The following is a 12,164-nucleotide window of genomic DNA, read 5'->3' on the forward strand; positions in this document are numbered from 1 at the left end:
TAGGAGCAGAAAGATTGCTGCTTCAGGGCGGGGCTTGGGGTTCTTGCTATCGGACTAGGAGTGCGTGCCAAGGTGCTTGGGGGGTGGGGAATTGGGCCGGAGGGGGCAGAGATCAAGGCGGTGGGGGCACAGCAAGCCCACCTTGATGGAGGACGTTGATTAGCTGGACGAGCAGGACGAGAGAAGTTCCTTGTGGGGGTTGCTGAAAATGAGTCGGCTGGGCTCATCTGGAGAGAAACAATACAAGTTGGTCAGGTCAAGACTGTGTGTGTATGTGTGTGTGTGTGTCTGTATTTGCTATGCCTATTTCACCTGCTGTGTGTCCTGTCTGTAGGCAGTCTGTGCGGCTTGGGGGCAGGAGCTGTACTCGTGCTCAATGTCCAGCATATCCAGTAGCTCAATGAGTCCATTGTCCTTCTTCTGACCTGCAACTGGCCCTCCCCTCTGGATCATCTGAGCCCCAACATAGGATCCACTCAGGTTCCTGTAGTCCACTCTGAGTTCCCCAGGCTGGGGTGCAGGCCTCCTGGCCCTCTCTCCCTGGACCAGACCCATGTCTCTGTCTGCCCTTCCGAGAGCCCTTGCTTTGGGCTTGGGGCTGCCTCCTACCTGGGTCCTCCTCTGAACCCCTGCATGGAGTCCTTTAGGGTGAGCATAGCTAGCCATTGAGGTGCCTCTGCCCTCTCCCAGCTGGCTCTCTCTCCTAAAGTCTTTCACTGCCCCTCGTTCTTGGCTGCAATCCATCCTCGCTGTTAGCACGACGGAATCTGCTTGGCACTTCTGGACAGGCACACGCCCAGTCATCCTGCTGCCGTCCAGCCCTTTGTGCTGACAGATGTCGGTGGGGCACTTGTTCTCGGTAGGCACCTGGTTGGTCACCACACCGGTATCAGTGAGGGTTTTGCCCTCGTTTTCCTGGAGCATGGCTCCAAACTTTCTGAGGACCGAGGGGCTACCACACTTCCTGTCCACAAGGACCCCAGGGGCATTGGACATCCTGTCCAGGGCTGGGGAGAAGGTGTCGGGAGGGGCCATCTGGGAGGTGGATCGGGGGGTATGGGAGGACCTTCTCGCTGTCCGAGGGGGGGATTGGCCCCTGTGTTCTCCTTGTTAAGGTCCCTGCAAGGGGAACTCTTTCTGTGTGACACCCTGTTCTTCCTGTTCTCAGCCTCCTCGTCCGCAAACCGCACCTTACTAATCCTAAAACAGATCAACAAGCAAAAAATGTCATCAGTAAGATAACTAAAATAAGGAATTGCATAGGTGGATTGAACTCTCAAAATTAATTTTCTCAAAATGAACTTCACAAAATGATGTCTGTATGAAAGGTCTCTTACCTTTCATTCCCAACAGGCCTCCTCTTCATCTCATCCTGGTGTACCGACTGATCCTGGCTCCCTTTAGTGATCTCCTTCAGATGAGGGAGAAGAGAGAGAAGTGGGACAAGGGTTACCTGGGAGGGAAAATAATCAGTGAAGCAGAATAGTGCAAATAGCATAGATACAGTATATCAAATTCAGCTGTGCAGTCACACTGGCATGGCTGATGCAATTTCCAGTGGAGTATGAAGCCATGCCAGTTCTATGTAATCTATTTATATTAATATTCCTGAAAACAACCCTGCCTATCCCCTGCCCCTCCAGTGCTGGCAGACTTGAAGGAACCAAATAGGTGTAATCATTATGGTGTTGGCCCCATCTCGTCTTCCAATGAGCTAAGGGGAGATTCTACCACATTGCTTTCACCTATCAGATTTCTTCCCATCTGCAAACACCAAAGAGGTGAGTCATAGGATAAAAGTTGTTTCCGGATGGGGCTGCCTAATGACTGTAACCCTTAGTTACTGTAGCTACTCACATTGTTGATAGCGGAGTTGGTCTTCCGGGTCTTTCCGTGACCATGTCCAAGATAATCCTGCAACAAGTCTCCAAGTTCCACCGCACTGTTGCTAAGGGGATAACCATAGCCGCCATTCTGATGGTTGACAGGGTAGCCGTAACCGTTGGGGCCGTGGTTAAAAGCATCTACAGCACTGGGGTGGTCCTTGGTGGCGTTGATGTGGCTGCCATACAGGTCACAGAAGCCATTGTCATGATGCCCACGGCCGCAATCAATCATCCTATCATTTTTGCTGTTATCCATGGTGACATAATTTCCACCTCTACGAGCCTGCACCTCGTTGTAAAGCTGAAATATGCACATAAACATGATGATTATCAAGACTCTACATTCACAACATGAACACAAGTTTTTACACATACAACAATTTCTTACACTTACAACGTAGATGTATTCCAAAACACAAATGTCAATACAAAAGCACTGTATAGCAATATGTACACAAAACCCTTCTGTACGCATGACAATGTCAACCGGCCTTGTTTACGCAATCCATCGCACCATGCCAAAAGAGTTACACAACCCAACTATTTTCTATAATCTGCACCTCTGCTACTTCAGCTGGAGTGAGTGTGTGCTTCCTTTGCCATTCCAACCTTTAATGTGTTCATTAGTATCAACTTTCACAGTGTGTGTGTGTGTTCTGACTGTCTGTCAGCACATCACAGTTTAATTAGCTTGTTAACACGTGTCTGTGTCCTTAGTCCAGAAATGCATAGGGTCGCAGGAAGGGGTGTGCTGCCAACAGTTTATTATAGGACACACACACAACCAGTTAAACACTCTTCAGGAACGACCAAGAGTGTGAGACGAGAAAGACATTATCTCAAAGTGAAAATATTCACAAGTATGTTCACACGACTGCTGTAGTGAACCCCATGTCAGGTAATGTTACTCTACCTAGGATCTTGTTTGACCATGTCAGAACTGGGCTTGAGCATGTTGGACAACGTTTAGACTATCCCATGTATTTGGATCATGTTTTACTTTAGTTTGGACCGCGTTGGACTGTATCTGACCGTGGTTGACCCCTCACCTCCTCTATCTTCCTCTGCATGTCCTGCAGCTGGTCCTCCCATTCCTGCATCTCTGAGTCGAAGCTGTCCAGAAGCTCCCCCCTCTCTGTTCCCCAGCCCCTTCCAGACCGCTTCAGACTCTGCTGTAGTTCGATGGCCTCCATTTTGGGCCACTTCCTGCAGCAGCTTCTTACTTCCTGTCCTGTCACAAACTTCCTCTCTTTTTCTGTTTCAACTTCCTAGCGTATTTCTGTCTTGATGGGGTCACCAACGTGTGGAAATGTTGGAGGAAAACTGCAAAGGGGAGAGAGAGCGAGAGAGATGATTATTGTGGATGATAAGACATGGAAGAACTAGAGGACATTAGCCATGTGTACATCAACCAATAAACAAAGGGTCTCAATATGCATTTAGCAGATTTTATGGAATGATTCAAAGCAATTGGCACGTTCCAATCTTTCACATCCTGTAGGCCAGATATTTTCGGCACGCCCTCCCATTCATTCGTGATAAATTATCATATGTAAATATGAAATGTCATAGACTACACATTTTAAGATTTAGATCCCTCTCGAGTCAGTTGTTAACCGAATGTGTCATTTATTTTTCAAGTGAAAACTAGGCAAGTCTGATGCCAAAAAATAAAGGAAATTCTTGTCTACTTCACCCATATTTTCTTCAATTTTAGCAAAAAAAGTAGTGTGTAGTTCCAGTAGTTAGCTACACCACTACCTGGCAAAAAAAAGCAATTAACTACTGAAAACACTACCAAGATTTGAAATAAGTTCAACTACCACCAAGCGATTGCAAAATGTAGTTAAATTACTACATGTAGTTCACTACCCCAACTCTGCTTGTGACAACTTCACTGTTTGGCTCTTGGTCACCATCCCCTCTGTTCCAACCCTTCTCTTAGTCTGGGTACCAGTCTTTTCAGCTAACATTCATTTGGCAAATGATATGACTGGCAAGGAGTGGAATGGTATAGCTGATCAGAGATGGCAACCAGACTACCCTTCCCTATGTCCTTCACAACTTTCTATACTGGAATTTGGTATACATTTCAACTTTGGGGCATGCACATATCCGGCAGCCATTACCCATTTTAACGTACATGCATTCCTCATTTTTCAAATGTTCACACATTATGCACAATGGGCATTTCTGCCCTCAGTGTCAACGCTAAAAGATAAGATCATTGCCGACTTGGCTGCATGCGCGACTCACCACTAGAAAATTGACCATATGCCACACAATATCGGCATGGCTTTCACGGGTTTCCGTAGGCCTATCGCTGCAGTAATATATTACAGTACATCCAGTACATTTATACAAGGGAGATGATTTGCTACCAACGAATGTTATAGATTAAGTGCATACCGAACACCAACGTAAGAGTACGGGTATATTTATAAACCTGTAAACTTGGGAGGGCGGAAGAGAGAGAGAATAAATGTGCATGGCGTATGTTTTTATATTAATAGGTGTCTAATAAAGAAATTAACACATGGCCAAATGCAACCTATTTGGAGGCGCATAGAAAAAGGCACCGGTTGATCAAATGTGACCCAATACACAAAGCCCACAGTGGATCTGCAAGGTTATATTTTACAATGTTTTACCTCTGTCCAATGATTATGTTGATAGAAACCAAAGTTGTAGAGATGATCAATTAGCCTTATGGGTAAAACAATGTGTACAACAAAACTTAATGGAACGTTCTATATTTCCACAAAATGAAATAAAATATTAACTTCTGAGTATGGCCTTACCTGGCTGTGCAATAGCTTCCTTGAATATTTTATTGCCAATTGCTGGCGGTATATTGCAGTGGCATATATTTATAATAAATAATAGCAGAAAATTAATCCAGATTTTAGTCTAGTCAAGTTCTTCACAGTGACCCTCTCTTTAGCTCGCAAGCTGTGTGTCTGTCTGGTGGTATATTGCAGTGGCATATACTTAAATTGCTCCCCTCTTCCACAGCTCTCCCTTTCGGTTGCCTCCACTCTATTACGTAAAGTCGCGCGGATTGTCACTCCTAGGCAGCGGGGTTAAATCCGGAGCAGGTGCCTTTTTCTCCCAGGGTAAACAACTTCTGTTCCAGAGGGGGACCCTGCCTTTATAGTGCGCCTGGTATTTACACCGCGTCACTGGGGCTAGGATCAAGTATGATAATGTCAAATGTATTCTAGCACGACTGTCTTCACCACCATCCTGTCTATAATTACAAAGCAATGGAGAGAGGGAAAGTGTTTACATAGCTATTTTAGCTGCCGTTCTCTGAGCCAATTGGCACCCCTGTTGCTACTCCGCTTTGGGGTGCTTGGCAGATTTCGTCTTGTGACTCCAAGATACTCGTAATTGTTTACAATTTACAATGTCAAAATGTAGACTACCGATATGTGACAACTGCGCTAATATTTGGATTTGAAAGGCTACGCCGCAAAACTGGATGTCTGGCGCGTTGGCAGGTACTTTGATCCTATTTCACCACTATTTTACAGTTTATTTGTTTTCATATTCTCAATTGATGTTGGTGAAGGTTGCACAATATCACCGCTCGCGTCATTCGATCCCCGCTAGGTTCTGACCCAAATAGATTACTGACACTTGTCGACATAAACAAGAAGCGTTGCAAAACGCATCTGATCGCTCAAAACCAAAATATATTTGGTGTGGATAGGAATGTGGGAATCCTCAGACTAAGGTAATATGAACCTTTTGTATGACCGTGTTATTGACTCAAATCTATTTGTACGATGTCCGGGAGACATACGTGTTTTGGTACGATGTCCGGGAGTCATACGTGTTTCCTCAGTATACGAGCTAGCCTAGTGTATGCCTACTCATTCCTCGTTCATTTACCAGAATTAGTATGGTGACAGGAAGGAGAGAAAACACATTTGTTCTTACCTTTTTGAGGTAAAAGCAGCATACTCGTTGATTAATGTAGACCAAAAGGCTAAATCTGAAAAAGACTACAACACAGCACTGTCACAATCTGTTACAAAATAAGATGTTGTTAGGGGCAAACACCATTCAGCTGCATTGTCACTATTATGTTTGTTTAAAATTATTATCTACTAGGCTACCTGATGTGGTGGCCTACCTTCATGGCTAATGGGTTTGATTTTGGAATTGGGCAAAACAGGTGTCATTAGCTAACTCACCTTTACTTGGGGGTGATGAAGGAAGTGGTGGGTAGTGGGTAATGTAGTCTCCAGTGTTGAACATAAGCATACTGTAAATCCAGTTATGTGACTGTGGCCTGTGCTTGAATAGGGAGGCTCCTGTGCATTGACCTTGACAACCAATGTAAACATCAACAGAAACAAACAAACAAAGGATGTGGCTATGCTATTGAGGCGGGATCACAGGACGAAGAAAAGGGTAAACAGAAAGACAAGTTTAAAGATGGTGGCATAGGAGAGGGAGGAGAATAAGACTAGCATGAGGATGAGTAAAATGATGGGCTGAAACATCTGGGCAGAGGAAGAACAGAACGTGAGTGTCAACGGAGGAGAAACGAGAGGGAAAATAGGGTCAGAGAAAGAAGAAAAATAGATTCAGCAGAATATTCAATGGTCAGGGACAAGTGAAGAGACTATGGTGATACAGCCAAACCATATCTGAAAGTGGCTTATGGCCAGGTCGGTATGTCTCTTTAATTAAAACACACACACACACAGAGTAATAGTCTACAATAAGATTACAGCACAGCTGCTTAGAACCACATGCTGCTAAAGCTGGACCTCATTCTACACCTCAAATACAGAGACCCAGCCTGTATCAATAAGAAATGGGTAGAAGGCTAACATGTCTGGTCTTTTCTGGCTTATGAACAGACACACACACACTTACCGAAAGTGGTTCCTCCTCCCTGTCCTCAGGTTTGGGCACCTCCAGTCTGTCTATGAAGCCCTGTAGCTCCTTCCTGAAGGCCTTCATCTGGGCATTGATCCTGTACAGCAGCTCATGCTCCCTGATCCTACCCCCCTCATCCTCCTCCTCACCCCCGCTGCCTCGCCCGTACAGGTCACCATTGGAAACGTACACCCGCGCCTCTGCGATGATGGTTGCTGTGTCGGCAATGAACCGGTCGATGGTCCTGCCAAGACGCTCCGCCTCCACCCGGATGTCGATCATCTGCTGGCGATCCCGTGGGCTGCGGGGCAGGAAGCGGGCGGCGACCTCTGGGGGCGGTGTGTAGAGACCTCGGGTGGGTGTGAGGCAGCGGGTTTGGTTCCGCACCTCATCTGAGTCACTTTCCCCGCCCACTGGGCCCTCGCGTTTGCGGTGCGGGGGCAGGATGCGGGAGGAGGAGGAGTCATCATCACTCTCGCGCTGCACGGTTGGACCGGTCCCACCCGCGTCACTGTCTGCATCGCTGTCCCGGGGGCTTGTGCACCCCCTCAGGGCCAGGTGGGAGGCCAGGTCGTAGCGCTGCATGTTGGAGAGCAGAACACGGTTCTCATACTGCAGCTGCATCACCTGGGGAGAGAGAAGAGGACAGGATGAAGGAGGCATGCTATGTTTATGACCATATATTTTTTGCTTAACATATACCATACTTTCAATGTATGTTATGTCACAGAAATAAAGGGGGAAAACCATCCCACCTTCCCACTGAGATCATTAATCTGTAGCCGGGCCGTCTTTAGTTCTTCCTGCAGTGCATCTGCCTTCTCTGTGCTTAGTCCTCCTCCTCCTGCCACCCCTCCTCCATGCCTCGCTCCTCCCTCGTGGGTTCCAGCCTTAAACCTGAGCTTGTTGAGTTCTCCCATCACCCTCTTGTTGTGATCCTCAGCGTCTGCCAGGTTCCTCCTCAGTAACTCTGCCTCGTCCTCCACCAGCTGCAGCTGCTGCCTCAGCTCTGTCATGGCCTCCCCATGGCCCCGGCCCACCCCTACCCTGCCCACAGCCCCGCCACCGGACCCCCCTTCTCCCTCCCCTTCTCCCCTGAGGTCGTCCAGCTCGGCCCTCAGTCCCCGGTTCTCCACCTGACATGAAACACATGACATGAAAAACATTTGATCAGTTATGTTATGAATCACTAGCATCCTCTCTCTGAAAGCAGCTTCTGAACTGAACTAACAGAAATGCTTGGAACAGTTGTGTTCCCAAGTGCAAACTTATTTCCTGGTCTCTTTGATGACATACATCATACAACCTACATCAAACCCTCTGCATCACATCCTGTCTCTCTCACCTCCAGCTCCACAATCTTTCTCCCTAGGATGTTAGCCTCCTCCTCCACCAGACGCAGACGCAGCTTCAGCTCGGACTCACGGGTGCTGGGGGGTCCCCCGGCCTCACCCTTGGGGTGGGGGCTGTCTAGATCCCCGTAGAAGGAGTGGTACTTCTGTAGCTCCGCCTCCAGACGGTCCTTTTCCTTGTCGATCTTAGCTGTCTTCTTCCTCATCAACACGGCCTCCTCCTTGATGAAAGCAAGCTGGCACTTGAGGTCCTCATTGTGGTCCTGAGAGGGGGAAGTGGAAGGAAGATTTCAGATGTACAGACACAACTCTCGCTGGTGTTTGCAACAAAATCACTTTTGATTTATTTCTAGGATAAAACCATTTCATGTTGAGCCCACACCTCTGTTGGGGTCTGGGCAGACTTCTTGTCAGACCGTTGAACCTCCTTGCTTCCTCTTCTCTTCTGTGACTGTTAGGAATTGAATAACAGAATAACCCTATGTAATATGTATTATAGCAATATATGTGCTATATAGATTATATAGTGTACTGTGGGTGTGTGCTCTTACCTCCTTGACTTTGTCCAGCTCATTCTGAAGGGCCTGTTTGGTCACCTCCACCTCAATGAGTTTCTGCCTCAGTTTCTCATTCTCGTCCTCTGTCTTTGTACGTTTCTCCTCCACATTCTCCAGCTCATGGTGGAGCCTCACAGACACATCCTTCGCTACCTGCATTAGACAAAATCAGGGACATTGATTAAAAGTTGATTGAATCAATTATCTAGGTGAGTGGACAGCGCATCAACTAACTAAATAAATGAGTTTACATATCAAGCCTACGTACCCTCCCTCCCTCCCTCCCTCCCTACCTACCTTCAGGTCCTGCTCCAGGCTCCTCAGTAGTTCCTCGTCGATCTCTCCCGTCTGGGCATAGCGCAGCTTCTTCCTCTCAGCCTTCCTCAGCCGGTACTGGAGGATCCGGCAGTTCTTATTGGCTCGCTCCAGTTCACGCCTCATTTCCTGCAGCTGGCACGTGTCCTCCTCGTAGAAAGTGTCACGCATCTCGTCCATCTCCGTCCTCATCTCCTCGATCTCCGTCTGGGGCATCAATAGGAGTGATCAGTCACTACAGGGTAGTAGTAGCCTACAGGGTACGTGGGGCTCACGCTTCAGTGTTATTGGTGTTGAGTGTTTCGGTCCTCAGAACATGATGTAATTGGATAGGGACATACCAATCTGAACTGATCAATAGGGTCATCATTACAGATGTAGGATCTTAATTTGATTATCTTGTTGCTGGAGAACTGTCCTGCTGGGCAGGAAATGCAAACGCTGTCCTGTATTTGAGGTTTAAAAAGGCTTCTAAAGTTTGTAATTTCCACTTTGAAATGTCAGACTTGATTATGCCTTATGTAAAATGTATCAACCCATACAAAAATGTCCATTAATTATAATCCACATAACAATTCACATTTCCTGTTGCTGCAGAATTATTTTCCTGCTGTAGCAAACCGGCTCAAATTAAGATCCTACATCTGTATGTCAATCAATGATTAGAAGTAGGCTAAACACAGGATGGTGCTTTTTATTGTTCTGAATAGGGAGGCAGGGTTTGGCTTGTGTAAGCTATAGGCCCACCTAAATCATATAGCTTTCGCAAGCATCAATAACAAACCAAGGGAAGTAGACACATTTCTACATCAGTTCTTTGTAATGCTATGGAAAGAATAATAACTGTTCAGTTAGACTACTTGTGGGCTAAAAAAAGATGATTGCTTCATTGTATCAACATACAGTTTTCCAGTATAGGCATAATGATAAACCTTGGGGAATATGCCTGGTATAACGGCAGCAATACTAACTCAGTTGCAGTGTTATCATCAAACACGAAATAAGTCTACTTTTTCACCTAGGCCTACTATGTATAATAGTTAACTAAGCATGCATTAAATGCATTATATGAGCATAGGGCTATGTCAGTGCCAAACTTTGGGCAATAGGCCTGATTTCACAATCAATCTTATCAAACAAAAAGTGGTCCATACCAACAGTGTGTTTGCATACATTGAACATAATGAATTGTACGTCAGTGACGCCAAACCTTGAGATCTTCATTCTCATCCACCAGTCTCTCCAGCTCGTCCTCCGGGCCCTCGTCTTGCTGTGTCACCGGCTCCGCCTCTATGGCCTCTGTAGCCGGTTCCGTCTCGGCCGAGGCCTCCGCGCCCGTAGCCCTTTCTGCCTTGGTGTGCATCTTACTGCCGCTTCTCTTCAGTTTCTTATGTAGGTGGAAGTGGATGAGTTCAGTCTGCAAGCAACCCCCGCTCCACAGACCAAGGCCCGGCACGCAGCCCACGTATTCCCCGCTTCTATTCCTGCGGCAGCCTGCTGATGCTGTCACTGCCTCCCCTCCCGGCTTCTTCGCTTTCCCTTTCACCGAACCTGCCGTGCTGGAGCCGTCTGGCCGGTATGACCCAATATGTTGGGAAGACTCGCTTTTGAGGCAGGATAAACGTAACGAGGAACGACGGGTTTGAGAATCTATCGGCTGGTGAAATATCTCCTCCGGACCTTCCTCTCTGCTAGCATCCGCCTTCTTTGCATTGCAATTGACAGCATCGGTTTCAGCACCATCCGAGTGAAAAGCTTCCACGTCGCATTTCTCGATCTCCTTCTCCCTCACGACAGCGGTCCTAAGCCCCTCGTTTCCCACCTTATTCCTCGATCCTCCTTTGGAAACTATATTTTTGGATCTACTGGAGGATTTCTGGGCCGGTTTTGGGGCGCATTCCCGGCTTTTGGTCGGTGAGGGAGCCCGATGCAGCCTCGCTGTGCTATTGTCTGATGCTGCCACTGGAAAATCCGCAGCGCCGCTTGCGGCAGAGTTCGTGTCATCCATCAGTCCTGACGTTTCCACTCGCCCATCTCAAAGTATGATTTTATTATTATTTATGGAAATAATAAAACCTTAATATAATTATTGATATGGCCTATTATCCTTGAGATAAAATGAAAAAGATGCAATGAAATATGATGGTCAACCGGTTCCACAATTTATAGGCCTACTATAAATAGAAAGTCTGGGTGAAATGAACTAAACCTCGTAGCCTATGCTGCAAATGAGATATGACGTCTGCAGAGTGACATTGCAATAGTAGTTTTGACTTAAAAAAAACAAGGTCAATAGAATCTAACTTATAGACTGGATAAGGAGGCTATTATTCTGGATCTAGTGATACAAGATAAACAATTAAATGGGTTTCTACTTCTATAGTGAGTTTTGTAAAGTGCTGTAACTTTTGTTCAATAAAAAATAAACATTCGTTAATAAATTAGGCTACAAACACAAATATTTCCATGCATTTTCTGTAAAATGTCGCACCAAAAACGTGTTATTTTATTTAGGCTTCTTACCGCAAGAGACAGTGCAGTTTCAGCCCAGCGCTAGTGGGCTGGAGAGATGCTGACACAAGGTACCACCAGGCACTGCAGGGGCACGACTAGCCACACAGTATTCATCACGTGTGATTTTAACGTCAAACCAGGAAACAAACATTTGAATATCTTTCTCCAGGCCCATTGTAAAGGACCCATTGTAGCCTTTACTTACTGTCTTAAAATATATACATATTTAACTAGGCAAGTCAGTTAAGAACAATTTCTTATTTACAATGATGGCCTACCCTGGCCAAACCCCGATGAAGCTGGGCCAATTGTGCGCTGCTCTATGGGACTCCCAATCACAACCGGATGTGATGCAGCCTGGATTCAAACCAGGGATTGCAGTGACTCCTCTTGAGATGCAGTGCCTTAGACAACTGCGCCACTCCGGAGCACCATTACACTACATCCACACAACTTGAAAAACATCCACACAATGATTAGGCTATAGTTATTGTTTTGTTTTCAAATTCATTATTTTTCCAAATCGCTACAATCTTCTGACCGGGGAACAGCATACTCTCTGACCAATCAAATACAAAGATTGAGAAAAGGAAACCCGTAGGCCTAGTACTACTAGAAGTTCAAGAACTCAGGAACTCATATTG

General features: G+C 46.3%; 2 protein-coding genes across 3 annotated transcripts; both read right to left on the reverse strand.

Moving 5' to 3' along the window:
- Positions 1–787: 787 nt before the first annotated feature.
- LOC135559517 (histone-lysine N-methyltransferase 2B-like) lies at positions 788–5,193 on the reverse strand. 2 transcript variants are annotated; one of them, XM_029676509.2, is made up of 5 exons: positions 4,688–5,193; positions 2,936–3,209; positions 1,858–2,187; positions 1,338–1,453; positions 788–1,200 (listed from the first exon to the last, which is right to left on the reverse strand). In XM_029676509.2, the coding sequence occupies exons 2-5, from the start codon at positions 3,077–3,079 to the stop codon at positions 876–878; spliced, it is 915 nt and encodes a 304-aa protein (XP_029532369.2). In that variant the 5' UTR covers positions 3,080–3,209; positions 4,688–5,193; the 3' UTR covers positions 788–875. The 2 variants fall into 2 exon arrangements, with proteins under 2 accessions (XP_029532369.2, XP_029532371.2); XM_029676511.2 differs by having other exon boundaries at positions 1,338–1,411; positions 4,688–5,187.
- A 934-nt stretch (positions 5,194–6,127) lies between these two features.
- Positions 6,128–11,212, reverse strand: LOC115139299 (microtubule cross-linking factor 3-like). Its single transcript, XM_065026320.1, has 8 exons — positions 10,217–11,212; positions 8,985–9,213; positions 8,686–8,840; positions 8,517–8,585; positions 8,128–8,397; positions 7,538–7,918; positions 6,780–7,409; positions 6,128–6,400 (listed from the first exon to the last, which is right to left on the reverse strand). Exons 1-8 carry the CDS (start codon positions 11,012–11,014, stop codon positions 6,290–6,292), a joined length of 2,643 nt encoding a protein of 880 aa, XP_064882392.1. The 5' UTR covers positions 11,015–11,212; the 3' UTR covers positions 6,128–6,289.
- Positions 11,213–12,164: the final 952 nt, after the last annotated feature.

The sequence above is a fragment of the Oncorhynchus nerka genome, linkage group LG13, assembly GCF_034236695.1.
Source record: "Oncorhynchus nerka isolate Pitt River linkage group LG13, Oner_Uvic_2.0, whole genome shotgun sequence".
Taxonomy (NCBI): Eukaryota; Metazoa; Chordata; class Actinopteri; order Salmoniformes; family Salmonidae; genus Oncorhynchus; species Oncorhynchus nerka.